The sequence below is a fragment of the Mastomys coucha genome, unplaced genomic scaffold (genome assembly GCF_008632895.1).
Source record: "Mastomys coucha isolate ucsf_1 unplaced genomic scaffold, UCSF_Mcou_1 pScaffold21, whole genome shotgun sequence".
NCBI lineage: Eukaryota > Metazoa > Chordata > Mammalia > Rodentia > Muridae > Mastomys > Mastomys coucha.
Genome location: NW_022196904.1, coordinates 176,972,401 through 176,988,874, shown reverse-complemented (window position 1 = coordinate 176,988,874; position 16,474 = coordinate 176,972,401). Strand labels below are relative to the sequence as shown.

At 42.5% G+C, this 16,474-nt stretch overlaps 1 protein-coding gene across 1 annotated transcript in view; it reads left to right on the top strand.

Annotated features, from left to right (window-relative positions):
• Oga (O-GlcNAcase) overlaps positions 1 to 16,474 on the top strand; it is a 32,111-nt gene that overhangs the window by 3,945 nt on the left and 11,692 nt on the right. Inside the window, exons 3-11 of the mRNA XM_031390495.1 lie at positions 870 to 921; positions 1,418 to 1,515; positions 3,120 to 3,250; positions 4,395 to 4,566; positions 7,041 to 7,139; positions 8,951 to 9,235; positions 10,166 to 10,324; positions 12,465 to 13,078; positions 14,427 to 14,601. Of these exons, the coding sequence (XP_031246355.1) occupies positions 870 to 921; positions 1,418 to 1,515; positions 3,120 to 3,250; positions 4,395 to 4,566; positions 7,041 to 7,139; positions 8,951 to 9,235; positions 10,166 to 10,324; positions 12,465 to 13,078; positions 14,427 to 14,601 (1,785 nt within the window). The remainder of the gene's footprint in view (positions 1 to 869; positions 922 to 1,417; positions 1,516 to 3,119; positions 3,251 to 4,394; positions 4,567 to 7,040; positions 7,140 to 8,950; positions 9,236 to 10,165; positions 10,325 to 12,464; positions 13,079 to 14,426; positions 14,602 to 16,474) is intronic.

The following is a 16,474-nucleotide window of genomic DNA, read 5'->3' as shown; positions in this document are numbered from 1 at the left end:
AAATCCGCCTGCCTCTGCCTCCCAAGTGCTGGGATTAAAGGCGTGCGCCACCACCGCCCGGCTCTTTATAGTTTTTTGAGACAGGGTCTCATTACTGTATCCTGGAACTATGTAGCCCAGACTGACTTCAAACTACTTCTGCCTTGGCATTTTCTATACTGCGACCACTGGCAGAGCCACCATGCCTGTCTCAGTCCCTCTCAGTGTTTTGATTTGCTCTATAGTCTCCTGTTGTAGGATAGAGCTACTCTGAGAGTGCATGCCGAGGATGTTTAAGGTTCTGGGGTTTCCAGCATTGAAAAGAGAGTGTGTGATTTGTTAGGTGAGTAACTGGGAGTGTGGGGTCTTGTGACTCTCTCACTGAACTGTATCCTCAGCAACAATAAGCACTATTTGGTCCTCATTTTAGTCAGTAAAAAAGAAGGTAGGTCTGGGATCTTAATAGTGGTCCCATGCTGTACACGGTAGTGTTCCCTGTACCACATTTGCTGCAAGTTTGAGGGCAGCCTGAAAAGTTGTAGGCCATGCGGGGCTCCATAGTGACACAAAACCCTAGTTATGTATAATAAATGTCAGAGTGGGAAATACAGAAATTGATATGACCAGTGAGGGAATAATTTATCTCATTGGTAAACAGTGTTTCACTAAATGCTTTTCAGGTCCTGGTGTATTCAGTGCACTTCTTTAAGACAGTGCTGGGTTCAGACCCAGGGCCTTGGTGGCCTGGCTATTTCCCCAATACACCACATTATCAGCACCTTTATACATTTTTGGGGTAAGGGATTCTGTGTTTTGTAAAAAAAATTTTTTCAGTAAAACTGAACCCCATTTTGAAACCTGAGAAAATTTTTATTTTCCTTTAAATCTAGGGTTTTATGGAAGACCTTGGGTTATGGAACAGAGAAAAGAGCTCTTTAGAAGGTAAGCTTTGCTATGTGAAGCAGAGGGTCTCATGCTGAGGAGCCTGGTGTTAGCTAGCACAGGAGCCACTGCTTTTAGTCTTTACTCCTCGCCTAGGCTAGTGCTTGTCAGACTTTTCATGGGGAAATTGAAGAGGTTTGGAGCTTTGCCTGCTTTATTCAGAGCTGTATTTTTATTCAAGATTTAACAGGTTGGCATACTTGATAATATTTATTTGTTTAGATTTCCATTGAGCCGAGCAGTGGTGGTGCATGCCTTTATTCCCAGCACATGGGAGGCAGAGGCAGGCAGATTTCTGAGTTTGAGGACAGCTAGGGCTACACAGAGAAACCCTATCTCAAAAAACCAAAAAAAAAAAAAAAAGGATTTCCATTGATGAGTTTAAAAGTAGAATATTACTTTGTTGTGAGATAGAGGTACACAAAAAATAGTAAAAATTGAGGTTAGTAGCCTACTATTGCTGCCTACTTATGCATGTGATTTTTTTTCTCTAAAGGCTTCAGAAATGGGAATTGAATACATACTTGTATGCTCCAAAAGATGACTACAAACATAGGATGTTTTGGCGAGAGATGTATTCAGTGGAAGAAGCTGGTAATCTCTGTGTGTGTGTGTTTGTGTCCGCCTGAATTTGCACACCTGTGCGGGCAGGTGCTTTGAGTATGGAGTTGGTTTTCTCTTTCTAACTGAAAGTTCCAGGAATTGAATTTATCTGTCAGACTATGTGGCAAGTGCTTTTATCCTTAGCTATCTTGGTGGCAACTTTCAGATTTTGATCTAGGAATGGTTGAGGGGACTGTTTTAAGGTAGTTACACTACACTTACTAAACATTGTATTTTATCTTATGAGTAGTCTTATCTGGTAACTAGTCTGTGAGCTAGAGAAGATTTGGAGACTGGTACTTAAACGTCCTGGTTGTTGAGTATGGCTCATGGATGATACTCTTTACATCTGCTAGTGGGCTTTAGACCACAAAGTAAGAAGCAAAATATTGAAGGAAGCCAGGGATAGGAATTGGACAAAGAAATAAGGTGCTTTGAGTGCAAATTTAAGGGACTCTTCAGGTTTCCGTAATGGAGATACTTTGTATAATTAATTTGGGGAGGTGCATTGTCTTACTTTTCAGTTGCTATGACAAATCACTGTGATCGTGGCAACTTAGAAAAGAATGTTCTAGAGGATTAGAGTCCGTGTCCACGGGGAACATGGCAGCAGGCAGGCAAACTGGAACAATAGCTGTGAGGTCACATCTAGATTCACAAGCATGAGCCAGAGGGAGCAGCTGGGAAGGATATGGGCTTTGAAACCTCTAAGCTGGAACAAGACCATATCTCTTCATACTTCCCAAACAGTTGCACCAACCAGGGACTAAACCAAGTATTCAAGCATAAGCCTGTGGGCCCTTACTTAAAGGACCACAGGCATGGTGCCACACACCTAACTCCAGCACTTACGAGGCAGAGGTAGATCCTAGGACCACAGGCATAATGGCACACACCTAACTCCAGCACTTAGGCAGAGGTAGATCCTCGAACTTCTCTGTATATGAAACAAGTGAACACACAAAAATTTAAAAATAATAAAAAGAACATGCTTTGCTGACACTAAACTTGTTTGCCCCCACAGAGGCTAAGAAACTATTTGAAAATGAGAAGAAAAAGTCTCTTTGTGAACTTCTGTGTGTGTGTTTGATGCAGGTCCTACTTCATAATCCAAGCTGGCCTGAAATTCAGTTCAGTGTAACCCAGGCTGGCTTAAACTCAGTCTCTTGCTTCAGTCTCTTGAGTGCTCTGATTTTAGGTGTGAGCCAATATGTTGGGTTTGTGTAACTTGTTCTTTTCTCTTGGTATGATCGGTTACCTTAAGCTTGTGCCATTTTTGTATGGCCTGTTATCATTATTAGATAAGGGAATTTTTTTTCTCCTTTTTAAATTTTGAGACATTGTAACTATAGCCCAGGCTGGCCCTTGAATTTGTTTGCTGTGTTGAGGCTGGTCTTGAACTTCTGATCCTCCTTTAAGAGATTACCAGGGTGTTCTAAAACACATTACAGGAATGTGATACTTTCTAAATTTTAATTTTCAAAATGAAAGAACTTTTCCTTTACTGTAAATGGAAGACATTATTTCTTCAGTTGGAAAGTAAAGTTTCTTTTAGTGTTCTTGTTGCTTTCTAAATTATGGACTTTGTTCTCTAGAGCAACTTATGACTCTCATCTCTGCTGCACGAGAATATGAAATAGAATTCATCTATGCTATTTCGCCAGGATTAGATATCACTTTTTCTAACCCCAAGGAAGTGTCAACATTGAAACGCAAATTGGACCAGGTAATTCTTTTTTATTTTTATTTTTTGACTCTATTGAAGTGGAGGGTTTTTGGTTTTGTTTGTTGGTTTGTTTCGCTTTATGATGTTAAAAGGAACTCAAGTTGGGTAGAGAAATAGTTGTTGATCAAAAACTTAATTAGAGGAGCTTGGTGAGATGGCTCAGCAGGTGAGAGCACTGACTGTTCTTCCAAAGGTCCTGAGTTCAAAATCCCAGCAACCAGATGGTGACTCACAACCACCCATAATGAGATCTGATGCCCTCTTCTGGTATGTCTGAAGACAGCTACAGTGTATTACACTGGAGCAAGTGGGGGCCAGAGCAAGCAGGGCCCAGAGCAAGCAGAGGTCCCAAGTTCAATTCCCAGCAGCCACATGGTGGCTCACGGCCATCTGTACAGATACAGTATACTCATACACATAAAATAAATGAGTAAATCTTAAGAAAGAAAAGCCGGGCAGTGGTGGCATATGCCTTTAATCCCAGCACTTGGGAGGCAGAGGCAGGTAGATTTCTGAGTTCGAGGCCAGCCTGGGCTACAGAGTGAGTTCCAGGACAGCCAGGACTACACAGAGAAACCCTGTCTCGAAAAAACAAAAACAAAAAGAATATATAGTGGCATCACTTGGCTAGTAAAGCTTGGGGTGTGGTAACTCAGAATTTCAGCATTTGATAGGCTGGAGCAGGGGAATTGCTAAGAATTTGAGGCCAGCCCAGGCCTATAGTATGATGTTCGTTTTTTTTTTTTTTTTTTTTTTTTTTTTGGTTTTTCAAGACAGGAGTTTCTCTGTGTAGCCCGGGCTGTCCTGGATCTCACTCTGTAGACCAGGCTGGCCTCGAACTTAGAAATCTACCTGCCTCTGCCTCCCAGGTGCTGGGATTAAAGGCGTGCACCACCACCCCCTCATTGATTCCCTACCTTGTATAAGCATTATTTAATCATATGGTCTAATCCAAAATTAAAATTGGGTCCCGAAACACTAGCTATTGGGAGTTGTTGCCACTGAAAATGTAAAAAGATCAGATATACTTTGATATATACCAAGTTAAAAAAAAATTGCCTTTCAGATAATCATTAGTGTATATTCTAAAAGAATTTCCCCCTCTGGCCTAAGCTAATGATGATGTTGGTTTTTCTTCTCTGAGGTCTCTCAGTTTGGGTGCAGGTCATTTGCTCTGCTCTTTGATGACATTGACCATAACATGTGTGCAGCGGACAAAGAGGTGTTCAGCTCCTTTGCACATGCCCAAGTCTCCATCACAAATGAGATTTATCAGTACCTGGGAGAGCCAGAGACCTTCCTCTTCTGTCCTACAGGTATCGTATAGAACAACTCTGGATGTAGTCTTGAAATAACTTAAAAAGATCCTTACACTGGACCTACTGCATCCCTCCCTTTGTGAATGAAAGGAGGAATGCTTTTTTTTTTTTTTAGAAGATGTTTTTCAAAATCTTACATAGGAAAAAAATTAGGACCTTATAATACCAAAGAAGTAAGTTAGAGATGTTTTGTGCTCTTGGTACTAGAAGTATATAAACATTCCATTGTCAGTGTTAAGGGAGATAGTATTGAAATGAGAGCTTGAAAAAAATGAAATTCTTGTGCTGTTAACTTAGTCCTGTCTCTCTCCCTCCTACTTCCTCTTTCTGCCCACGGCTCTGATCTCTCCCGTTCTCACTCCTCCCACTCTCATCTGCCTCTGGCTCTCGAGCCTAGGAAGTGCAGCAGCTGTACCACATAACCAGCTCTTTTCCATTGAAAGGTTTAGTCTCTCAGTCGCTTCTCAGTTTACCTCCACAAAACTTTGTTCACACTTTCTTTCTAGTTAGTTGTAAGAAAAAATTTAGTCAGAATCCTATTTTGGTGGGGGGTATTAGATTTTGGTCTCATGGGCCACAGGCTAGCCTCAGACTTTCCCCGCCCCCCCAGGGTTTCTCTGTGTAGCCCTGGCTATCCTAGAATTAACTCTGTAGACCAGGCTGGCCTCCAACTCAGAAATCCACCTAAATCTGCCTCCCAAGTGCTGGGATTAAAGGCATGCGCCACCAGCGTCCAGCTAGCCTCAGACTTTTGAACACCAAGGTGCTTCACTCTCCAGGTCTGTCTGGGATGTGTACAGATGTGCATGCAGATGCATAGATCACATGGCCGGCAGGCTTAATTGTTCCTTTAAAAAACAAATTTTTGTAAAATTTTATGAAATGACTTTCTAATGACTGAGCTCATAAGGAGTGCTCGGTACTGCTGAAAGTAGCAGGGTTTTGTTTGTTTATGGGTTCTCAAAGCTGAGTAAGGCTGTCGCACATAGGGGTTGTAGGCTTAGATTTTTCAAAGCATACTTTAAGAAGAATTTTATATTTTTTCTTTAAAGATTTATTTATTATATATAAGTACACTGTAGTTGTCTTCAGACGCACCAGGAGAGGGCGTCAGATCTCATTACAGATGGTTGTGAGCCACCATGTGGTTGCTGGGATTTGAACTCAGGACTTCTGGAAGAGCAGTCAGTGCTCTTAACCTGAGCCATCTCCCCAGCCCCTTAATAAGGTTTGGTTTTTTTTTAAAGATTTATTTATTTTATGTGTATGAGTACACTGTAGCTGTACAGGTGGCCATGAGCCATCATGTGTGTTGGTGCTGTTGAACTCAGGACCTCTGCTGACCCCGCTCGCTCTGGTGTAATTCACTGTAACTGTCTTCAGACGCACCAGAAGAGGGCGTCAGATCTCATTACGGGTGGTTGTGAGCCACCTTGTGGTTGCTGGGATCTGAACTGAGGACCTTCAGAAGAGAGTAGTCAGTACTCTTACCTGCTGAGCCATCTTACCATCCCCTTAATAAGGGTTCTTAAACTCGTCAGTCTCCCTTCTAGCTGATCCCCCTCACTCCCAGGTAGTAGATAACAAAAGTTAACAGGGTAAAGGGGGTTGTGGACCTGTTGAGAAGTAGTTCTTTGGGGCGACAATCTTTGTTGTCAGCAGTCCAGTCTTCTAGCAGAACACCAACATGAATCAGCATTGGCATCTCAATCCAAAGTAAACCTTAGAGCTCTGCCAGAATACCATTACAAGTTCTTTGGCGAGTTATTCTATGAAACCTCAATGAGTGAATATCAGCAACTTGATGCAAGGAGAACCAATATGATTGTCAGCTAAGACTGTTGAAGCAAAGCAAAGTGAACCAATGTGATATCTTCCTCCCACTGCCTGTGGGGTCCTGTTTATATTCTCTCTACACATCATGTGTCTACTTTATCAAAACCTTATTTCACCTGTCTGCCACAGCAAAATATCATGACCTAACTGAGTCTCCAAAGAAACCAGGAATCACCACTTCACAGGAAGGCCCTGTTTGGTTTTTGTTTGTTTGTTTGTTTTGGCTTGTTTTTGTTTCTAGAAACTGGGCATGAAGATTCATGTCACTAATCTTAAGTACTAGAATAAAAGGTGAACCACTGCCAGGTCAAGCCTAGTATGGCTAAAGACCTGTTTACCAAATAAAAGAAAAAAAGAGTCTCCATATAACGAAGGCTGGTGTGTGTTGAGCCTAGACCTGCCGAATGGGAGCTTCCTGTCTTGGGTTCTGGAGTTGAGTTTACAGGCAGGCACACCACCTGGTTTGAATGTCTGATTGAACTATCGTATGTAACATCTGCTTAGGTTTACTCCTTTTATGTATGTTACCGAGCCCTTTATTGTTTGAATAAAAGTAATATAGAATTTGTGAGCATTTTTCCCAGTTAGAAATGAGCACTTCAGTCCTGATTTATTTTCTCCTCTCCTACATTCAGAATACTGTGGCACTTTCTGTTACCCAAATGTGTCTCAGTCTCCTTACTTGAGGACTGTGGGTGAAAAGCTTCTACCTGGAATTGAGGTGCTTTGGACAGGTAAGTCCTCAGGAATCTATAGTAAAGCTTCCATTACCAGGGCTGAGAGACACACATCTCTCCCTGTTGGGTGAATACAAAAGTATTATCTTTTGAGATGGGGTCTTGTATATTCCAGGCCTAGAATTTGCTGTGTAACCAAGGATGACCTTGAATTTAACAAATTTTACCTCCCATTTACTGGGAATACAGCTGTATCCAATACACCCAGTTTCTATGATGCTGCAGATCAAACCCAGGGCCTCATGTATGCTGGCAACTCTAACCATTTAGCTGTGTCGCTGGACTCTTAGGAAACTTCTGTTTTATATTTTGTGTTTTACTGTTTTTTGATTTTCAAGACAGGGCTTCTCTGTGTAGCTCTGGCTGTCTTGGAACTCACGCTGTAGACCAGGCTGGCCTCGAACTCAGAAATCCGCCTGCGTCTGCCTCCCAAATGCTGGGAATAAAAGCGTGCACCACCACTGCCTGGCAATACTTCTGTTTTATAAAATGAGTAAAAGGATGTGTTGCTGTGTTAGTTAAGCAAGGAAGATTGAAGCCAGCCGTAGTGGCACACACCTTTAATCCCAGCATTTGGGAAGCAGAGGCAGGTGAATCTTTGTAAGTTCAAGACCACATAGTGAGTTTCAGGACAGCGCACTGCACAGAAGAGACTGGCTCAAAAACAAAACAAAACAGAAAAAAATTTAAAAGCAGAAAAATTGAGCAGCTGGGTGAGGAGTGGTCATCCACAGGGGTATTTCTGCACTTGGGAGGCTCGAGTAGGAGGATCATTATATTGAACCCAACCTTATAAATAACTGGAGAGAAGGTAGGCAGGGAGCCCATCAACTTACTACATGTGAAACCCTGGGTTTCATTTCCATGCTTCAAAACCAGGTAGGCGGAGAGAATCTTTGACAGTGTAAACATGAAGAAACAAAGCTGCTTATGTAGTTTTCAGTATTTTATTGCTCGATTTCTGAAAGTGGTATATGTGTGTAATTGCATGTGTCATGGTTCACATGTGGAGGTCAGGGAAAAACTTCTGATGCCATTTCTCTCCTCCTATCTTGTGGGTCCTAGGATCAAATGTAAGGTCGTTAAACTTTTTTTTTTTTAATGCCAATGGGATTTTTTTTTTTTTTTAAGATTTATTTTATGTGTATGAGTACACTGTAGCTGTATAGATGGCCGTGAGCCATCATGTGGCTGCTAAGAATTGAACTCTGGACCTCTGCTTGCTCCAGCCCCACTCGCTCGTAATACACTGTCTTCAGACACCCCAGAAGAAGGTGTCAGATCTCGTCACGGATGGTTGTGAGCCACTGTGGTTGATGGGATTTGAATTCAGGACCTTTGGAAGAGCAGTCAGTGCTCTTAACCTCAGACCCATCTCACCAATTCCTTTTTTCATTTTTTATTACATTTGATGTGTGTCTTGTGTGTGTGTGCACACACACAAGCACGGGCAGAGGACAACTTGTAGGACTTGGTTCTCTCTATCTACCCTGTAGGTCATGGAGATTGAACTCAGGTTGTCAAACTTCCCTTTGAAGATCTATTTTTATGTTTATTTTACCTGTGTGCATATATATGCATCTAGTGCGTGCTTGGTGTCCATGGAGGTTAGAAGGAATAAATTCCCTGGAATTGGAGTCAAGGATACTTGTGAATTACCATGTGGGTGCTGGGAATCTAGTCCATGTTCTGTGCATGAGCAACAAATGCTCGTAACTGCTGAACCTTCTCTTCGGCCCCACTATAGTATATTTTAAGAACCCTGTAGAAAGTTTTACAAATAAGTTCTTTTAATAAATTATTTCTAGGTCCAAAAGTTGTTTCAAAAGAAATTCCAGTAGAATCTATTGAAGAAGTTTCTAAGATCATTAAGAGAGCTCCTGTGATCTGGGATAACATTCATGCGAATGATTATGATCAGAAGAGGCTGTTTCTGGGGCCCTACAAAGGAAGATCCACAGAGCTCATCCCTCGCTTAAAGGGAGTGCTGACTAATCCAAATTGTGAATTTGAAGCTAACTACGTTGCCATCCACACCCTTGCCACTTGGTACAAGTCAAACATGAACGGCGTGAGGAAGGATGTGGTGATGAGTAAGTACCTGTGGTTGGTGGATGGGGCTGCTGGAAGTACTGTCCCTCTGTCTCACAGTGCAGCTTTTGTTACAGTGTCTTCACTTATGTAGACACAGAACAGGAAAAGGGTGGCCTTGGACAAGTTACTTTTTTGCAAAGTCACTACTAGAGTTACAAGTGAGAATGTTGGCTGTTTATTGACTTGCATTTAATGATATTGTGTGACAGGTGCATTTTCCTGGATGTTGAATAGAAAGAATTAAGTGTACCACTTTTGAAAAAAACAATCTTAAGTTCAGGAAGACATGCAGGTATTTGTAGTGTGTCCCAAGACAGAACATGATAGCACTTACGTGATAGATGTTAGATTAGCCAACTCAGCTGTGCTTCATGTGAGACTAGAGTTTCTGAATGCCAAGCTGACTTAAGCCTGCCCGCTCAGAACTTTATGACCTTATGCCCAGTCTGATGTGGTTAGGCCCAGCACTCAGAAATAGAGGCAGGCAGATCTCTGAGTTAAAGACCAACCTGGTCTACATAGTTCAGGGGCAGCCAGTGAGACCTTACATAGTGAGATCCTATCTTGAAAAAAGAAAAGAAAAACAAAAAACCTATACCTTAGTGACTGATTAATAATGAAGTTATAAGAGCCTTGAAGACTCAAGTGTGTTTTCTTTATGCAAAGGTTAGTATAATGTTTTTATTTAACCTTGTCATCTCAGTATTGGTATTCGGTGAACATGTATGACCAATTTTTCTAATGATTTTAGCATACTCATTTTAGTTGGAACCTTGAGCAGGTAAGTGGTTTTCTAGGTGGCTATTGGAGGGTCTGGTGCTTGTGTTTTATTTCTGATGCTCTAGGCCCACTACAAGGGAGATTTAGGCATGCGTCTTCACTTAGGAGGAGGTTCTCTAATAATTATTTTTGTACTTTCCCCCCCACAGCTGACAGTGAAGACAGTACTGTCTCAATACAGATAAAGTTAGAAAACGAAGGCAGTGATGAAGACATTGAGACTGATGTGCTCTACAGCCCACAGATGGCTTTAAAGCTGGCTTTAACTGAGTGGCTGCAGGAGTTCGGTGTCCCTCATCAGTACAGCAGTGAGTTGGGCTGGGGTGGGCAGGCTGCTGCAGGATGGAGCTAGAGTCTTAGTGTGCCGGGCAAAGTCTCATTTAACTCTGTCTCAGTCCACTAATTTATGTTTTATTCTGGGTTTTATATTCATTTGTATGTATATGCATTTGTATGTGTATATGAATGGTTGTGTATATGCATTTGTATGTGTGTAGGAATGGTTGTGTATATGCATTTGTATGTGTGTAGGGATGGTTGTGTATATGCATTTGTATGTGTAGGAATGGTTGTGTATATGCATTTGTATGTGTGTAGGAATGGTTGCGCAAGTGCACATTTGCTTGTGTATGTAGGTGCCAGAGGGTTGGCCTTAGGTGTCACTCCTCAGAAACTGTCCACCTTAGGACTTTCCTTTTTGATATGGTTTCATGTAACTCAGATTGGCCTCTAATTTGACATGTAACCCAAGAAGAGCTTACACTGTTGTTTTGCTTTGAGACAGGTTTCTCTGTCTATCTGGAATTCACTCTGTAGACCAGGCTGGCCTTTTAACAGGATTCACTTGCCTCTACTTCCTGAGTTCTTGAAATACAGACCTGTTCTACTACACAGGCCTTGCCAGCTTTTATCAGGAGATTGGATTACAGAGTTGTCACAAAAGTACAGTTGTGCCCCTTACTTTAGACCCACTAAGCAAAATGTAATTGAGGTTTTTCTGGGTTTTTGTTTTGTTCTGTTTTGTGTTTGTTTGTTTGTTTTTAAAGCTGGCATGTAGCCCAGGTTGGCTTAGAACTTGTGTAGGCGCAGATGTCCTGGAGTCCTTTTACTCCTCCTGCCTTGCCTCCCCAGTGCTGGAGTTTTAGGCATGTATTACCATGACCAGCTCTTTAAAAAAATTTTAATGAGTTTGGGTCTTATGCTTGCATGTATGTGTGTATACCATGTGGATGCATGTCTGTAGACCATGTGTATACCATGTGGATGCGTGTCTGTAGACCACGTGGATGCATGTCTGTAGACTATGTGTATACCATGTGGATGCAGTGTGAGTGCAGGCTAGAAAGGGTGTTGGCGCTTTTGGAATTGGAGTTTATAGATGATTGTAAGTTTCCGTGTGGTTGTTGGGAACTGAATCTGGGTTCTCTACAATAGCCAGTGTTCTTAACTGTTAACTTTTTTTGAGGCAAGGTTTTGACTTCGCTATGTGGTCCTTGTCTGGCCTGCAACAGTGGACCTGCTTCAGTTTTCCATGTGCTGGAAATAACAGGTGTTTGCACTATGCCCCACATGAGTAATTAAGTTTTGATGGTATAATAGTTAAGGCCTCTGAGGGTACCAGGCATACATGTGGAACACACACACACACATACACACACACACACACACACACACACACACACACACACACACACGAATATGCTCTATAGGCATTGGATCCCCTGAAGTTACAGTTACATGTAGTTGTCAGCTGCCTGATATAGGTGCTGGAAACCAAACTCAGGTTCTCTGCAAACACAGTACCCACACTGTTATTTGGAGACAGGCTCTTACTTTGTAGCCTTGGCTGTCCTGGAGACTTACTATAGGCTAACCTTGAACTCGGGAAGAGATTCTACCTTTGCCTCTTGAGTGCTGGTATTAGTAGCATGTACCACCATGCCTGTCTACAGTATGCAGAAGGGGTGTGCCATCATGGCCACTTTTCAGACTTTTTTTTTTTTTTTTTTTTTTTTTTTTTTTTTTGGTTTTTCAAGACAGGGTTTCCCTGTGTAGCCCTGGCTGTCCTGGAAACTCACTCTGTAGACCAGACTGGCCTCAAACTCAGAAATCCACCTGCCTCTGCCTCCCAAGTGCTGGGATTAAAGTCATACGCCACCACTGCCTGGCTTCAAACAATTTTTATTTAAGTTTATTGGTTTTTTTTTTTTTTTTTTTTTTTTAAAGTGCACACACAGGTGTGTACATACTATGGCACAATTTTTAAGAGTTCTTTCCATGTCAGTCCCAGGGATTAAACTCATGTTGTTGGGCTTGGTGGGAGCCTCTTAACCGCACTGGGCTATCCTCCTGGCCTGGGGTGGAGGGCAAGCATCCCAAAATCTAATAAGTCCAATTTGTTTGGTTTCTAACTCTGATTGCCTTTGTTTCTTCCTCTCCCCGTTGTAGGTAGGCAAGTTGCACACAGTGGAGCTAAGACCAGTGCAGTTGACGGGACTCCCTTAGTTGCAGCACCCTCTTTAAATGCCACAACTGTAGTTACAACAGTTTACCAGGAGCCCATTATGAGCCAAGGAGCAGCTTTGAGTGGTGAACCCTCAGCTCTGACCAAGGAAGAAGAAAAGAAACAACCAGATGAGGAACCCATGGATATGGTGGTAGAAAAGCAAGAAGAACCAGAACACAAGAATGATAACCAAATACTAACTGAAATTGTTGAAGCTAAAATGGCAGAGGAGTTGAGACCAATGGACACTGATAAGGAGAGCATGGCTGAGTCCAAATCCCCAGAGATGTCCATGCAGGAAGACTGTATTCATGATGTCGCTCCTATGCAGACAGATGAGCAAACAAACAAGGAGCAGTTTGTGCCAGGCCCAAATGAGAAGCCTCTGTACACTGCAGAGCCAGTGACTCTAGAGGATTTGCAGTTACTTGCTGATCTCTTCTACCTTCCTTATGAACATGGACCCAAAGGAGCCCAGATGTTACGGGAATTCCAGTGGCTTCGAGCAAACAGCAGTGTTGTCAGTGTCAATTGCAAAGGGAAAGACTCTGAAAAAGTGAGTATGCGCATTGTCCTTCAGTGGCTCCTCACGGACAGGAATGTGGAAGGTTTGTTTACGGGGCCTTAAAAGCATTTTAAAGTGTTATTTTGTTTCTTTAGTTGGTTGTTGTTGGTTTTTCTTTGTGTTTTTGTTTGTTTGTTTGTTGGTATTTCAAGATAGCATTTCTTGTAGTCCTGGCTGTCGTGAACTCAAGGATACCTACCTGCCTTCATCTTCCAAGTGGTGAGATTAAAGATGTGGGCCACTACTGCCCAGTTTTAAAGTTTATTTGTAATAAAATGCTGGTGTATATGTGAGTGTGAGTACACATGCATTAATACATGTTTCCACCAAGGCATTGGATCCCTTGGAGTTAGACTGAGAAGTGTTGTGAGCCTGTTAGGGGTTTGAGACAGATTGTCAGGTAGTTCCCCTGACCTCCAGGGCCGAGCGGCCTTATGTGCTCAGGTTCCCGAGTGTTAGTGTGTGAGCTGCCATCCCTGCCACAGAGCAGTGCGTGCTGATGCCTGCTTTGGTGGATCCAGCACTCAGGTGATAGATCTGGGGGATCCAGGCATTCAGGGTGGTTCTCCACTCCGTCAGGGCTTTGACCAGCCTGGATGGGAGACCCTGTCTTAAAACAGCAGCAACAAAAAACCCTGCCTCCCCTCACCCACATTGTTGTGAGGAAGCTTTTTTCTATTCCATATGTATGGATATTTTCCCTGGATGTGTATGTGCACCACATTTGTGCCTGGTGCCTGAGGCCAGAACATCATCACATTCCCTGGAACTAGTTAATGGGTGTCAGTGGAACATTATATGGGTGATGGGAACTCAACTTGCAAGAGCAAAAAGTGTGCTGAACTGCCGAGCCATCTCTCCACCCTGGAGATTTTTTAAATAGATGTAACTGGTGTAAACTTGACCAAAATTAAAATATGTTCTTTAAAATAATGGGAGAGTTTTATACATCTGGTGCCTTCACTTCGTTTGACATTCTAGTTAGAAGTGGAGGAAAGTCTGTTTTAGGTATTTACTAGTTTAAGGAGACAAACTAATTGTTCACCTAGAGTTTAAACCAGTGATGAATGTTTAAGATAAATTGTGTATGCCTGATAAACAACTCAGTGTATAGCCTTTTTTTTTTTTTTTTTTGGTTTTTCGAGACAGGATTTCTCTGTGTAACCCTGGCTGTCCTGGAACTCACTCTGTAGACCAGACTGGCCTCGAAGTCAGAAATCTACCTGCCCCTGCCTCCCAAGTGCTGGGGCTAAAGGTGTGCGCCACCACCGCCCGGCAGTGTATAACTCTTAGATCATAATTTTTGAGTCATTTCATTTCTCTTTTTAATTCTGTATAGATTGAGGAATGGCGGTCCCGAGCAGCCAAGTTTGAAGAGATGTGCGCACTAGTGATGGGGATGTTCACTCGGCTCTCCAACTGTGCCAACAGGACAATCCTTTATGACATGTACTCCTATGTTTGGGATATCAAGAGTATAATGTCTATGGTGAAGTCTTTTGTGCAGTGGTTAGGTAGGTGCACCAGCAGCAATCTTCTCCTCATTTCTATATATTGTCCTTTAAAAATTATCCCACAGGGAGAAAACCATTTAGGGAATTGGCAAATTTCCATGTTCTTCAGTTCTTTGAACATTGATTTTCCACAAAGGTGAACATAGTTGAAAAACTTGAAAGCCCTAGTAAAATTGTATTGAGCAAAATAGTTTTTCTCCCTTGGGCTAATTTCATAAATATCTTAAAAATATGTTAGAAAGTACTGACTTTAACATGCCCTGACTGAATGCTTCCTGGATGGAACCCTGAGTCCGGCACTGACCTGATTTGGAGAGAAAACTCTATGAGATGTGGCTCTGTAAGCTTTCTGCTGCTTGCTGTGTCTTGATAACATTAGTGCTGTGGTGATAGAACAACTGCTGAAATTCCCCAGGGGCCTGGCCAGAGGAAGCTGTCCTCCCAGCCCTGTGCGCATGCGAGCTTTAGTGGAAGGCTATTCTGGTGCTACTTGGTATTACTTCCTGAAGCTGTTCTCTGTCCCTTTACAGCTAATTGATTTTAGCATGGGATGGAAATTGCAGTCCCTATATAACCTCTGCTTCATCCAGTGGACTTTTGTGTGCCTCTTTTTCTTTTGGAAATTCCCAAACTTGGTACGAAAGCACCAGCATGGCCAGGATTCTCCAGGCCTCACCTCACTTTCAGGTTTCATGCCGTGGGCGTGCCACACACAGCAGGCAGCAGAGCTAACTCCTGGGTCCATTTTCATAGTAGGCACCGGGCAAAGTCAGCAGCGGGGTTTCATGGTCTTGGTTGTAAAGTAAATGGTCTAAAGCACAGGCAGCACCCAAGTTTTCTGCCCACATGTCTTTGGGCTTTTAAATATTAAGAATCTACTGATTTAAAATATATAAAGAACTGTATCTCAACACAGGAACCTTAATTAACACCTTTAAGAAAAGTGGGTGCCACTATCGTAGACACCTATTAAGGGGGCAGAAATCTCTTTTTAGGCTCGGGGAGAGACATCTCTATTGATAGTTGGATGATAGCATTGCCTTCCAGGTTTCTTGCCAGGGAGTTATTAACCCTTCCAGGGATTCACATAGTAAGTCTCTAAGGCCCCTAGGGATTTTGAACCTGAGCCCCAGACTGTTGAGCTTGAGAATGTCTCTTAAATGTACTCTTCACTCCAGGGTTCAGTATCACGCCTGCCCCCCAAATCCAAGAACTATTGAAAGCTAAATTTTATTATATCCAATAGTGTTCATTTTTCTTCTCAAGCTATCTCTGCCCTAGGCAACAGTGAGGGTCATTTTCCCAGGTCATACAGTCTCAGAACATGTAGTTTTAAATAACTACTATCACACCTGTGAGGCTGTACAGATAGATGTCCACAACAGGGAGGATATCATGACCAATTTCAGGGACTTATGGTTAGACTCCTTTATTTTCTTCCTTTCTCCAGTCCAGCTGGCATTCAGTCCTTTAAAGAATGTGCTATGCAGTACTTTTGATGACTAACGACTTCTATTGTCTTCTTCCCCATTGTGTACAGATGGGAGAATCCCCAGCACAAGTGTCTACTGCTATTGGATGGACAGCGGCAGATGTTCACAGCGCGTCATGATTAATTAGTTTAAGTTGAAAGGCTGTGTCTGTGAGGTAGCTCAGGTAGAATAAATCTAGGGCAGTAGATAGGAACTGAAGTCACGTTTGCGCAGCGTCTCAGGCATTAACCGTGTTTTCATTTACGCAGCTCTTCCTTCGTACATGCAGCTTTTTACTGTGCTAGTTGGAAGTGCTAGTTCTGGTGGAGTCTCAAAGTGGAGGCTAGGGGAAATTGGCTGGATTTAAAGTTTGAGAAATATATTGGTGGTTTTTTGTTTTG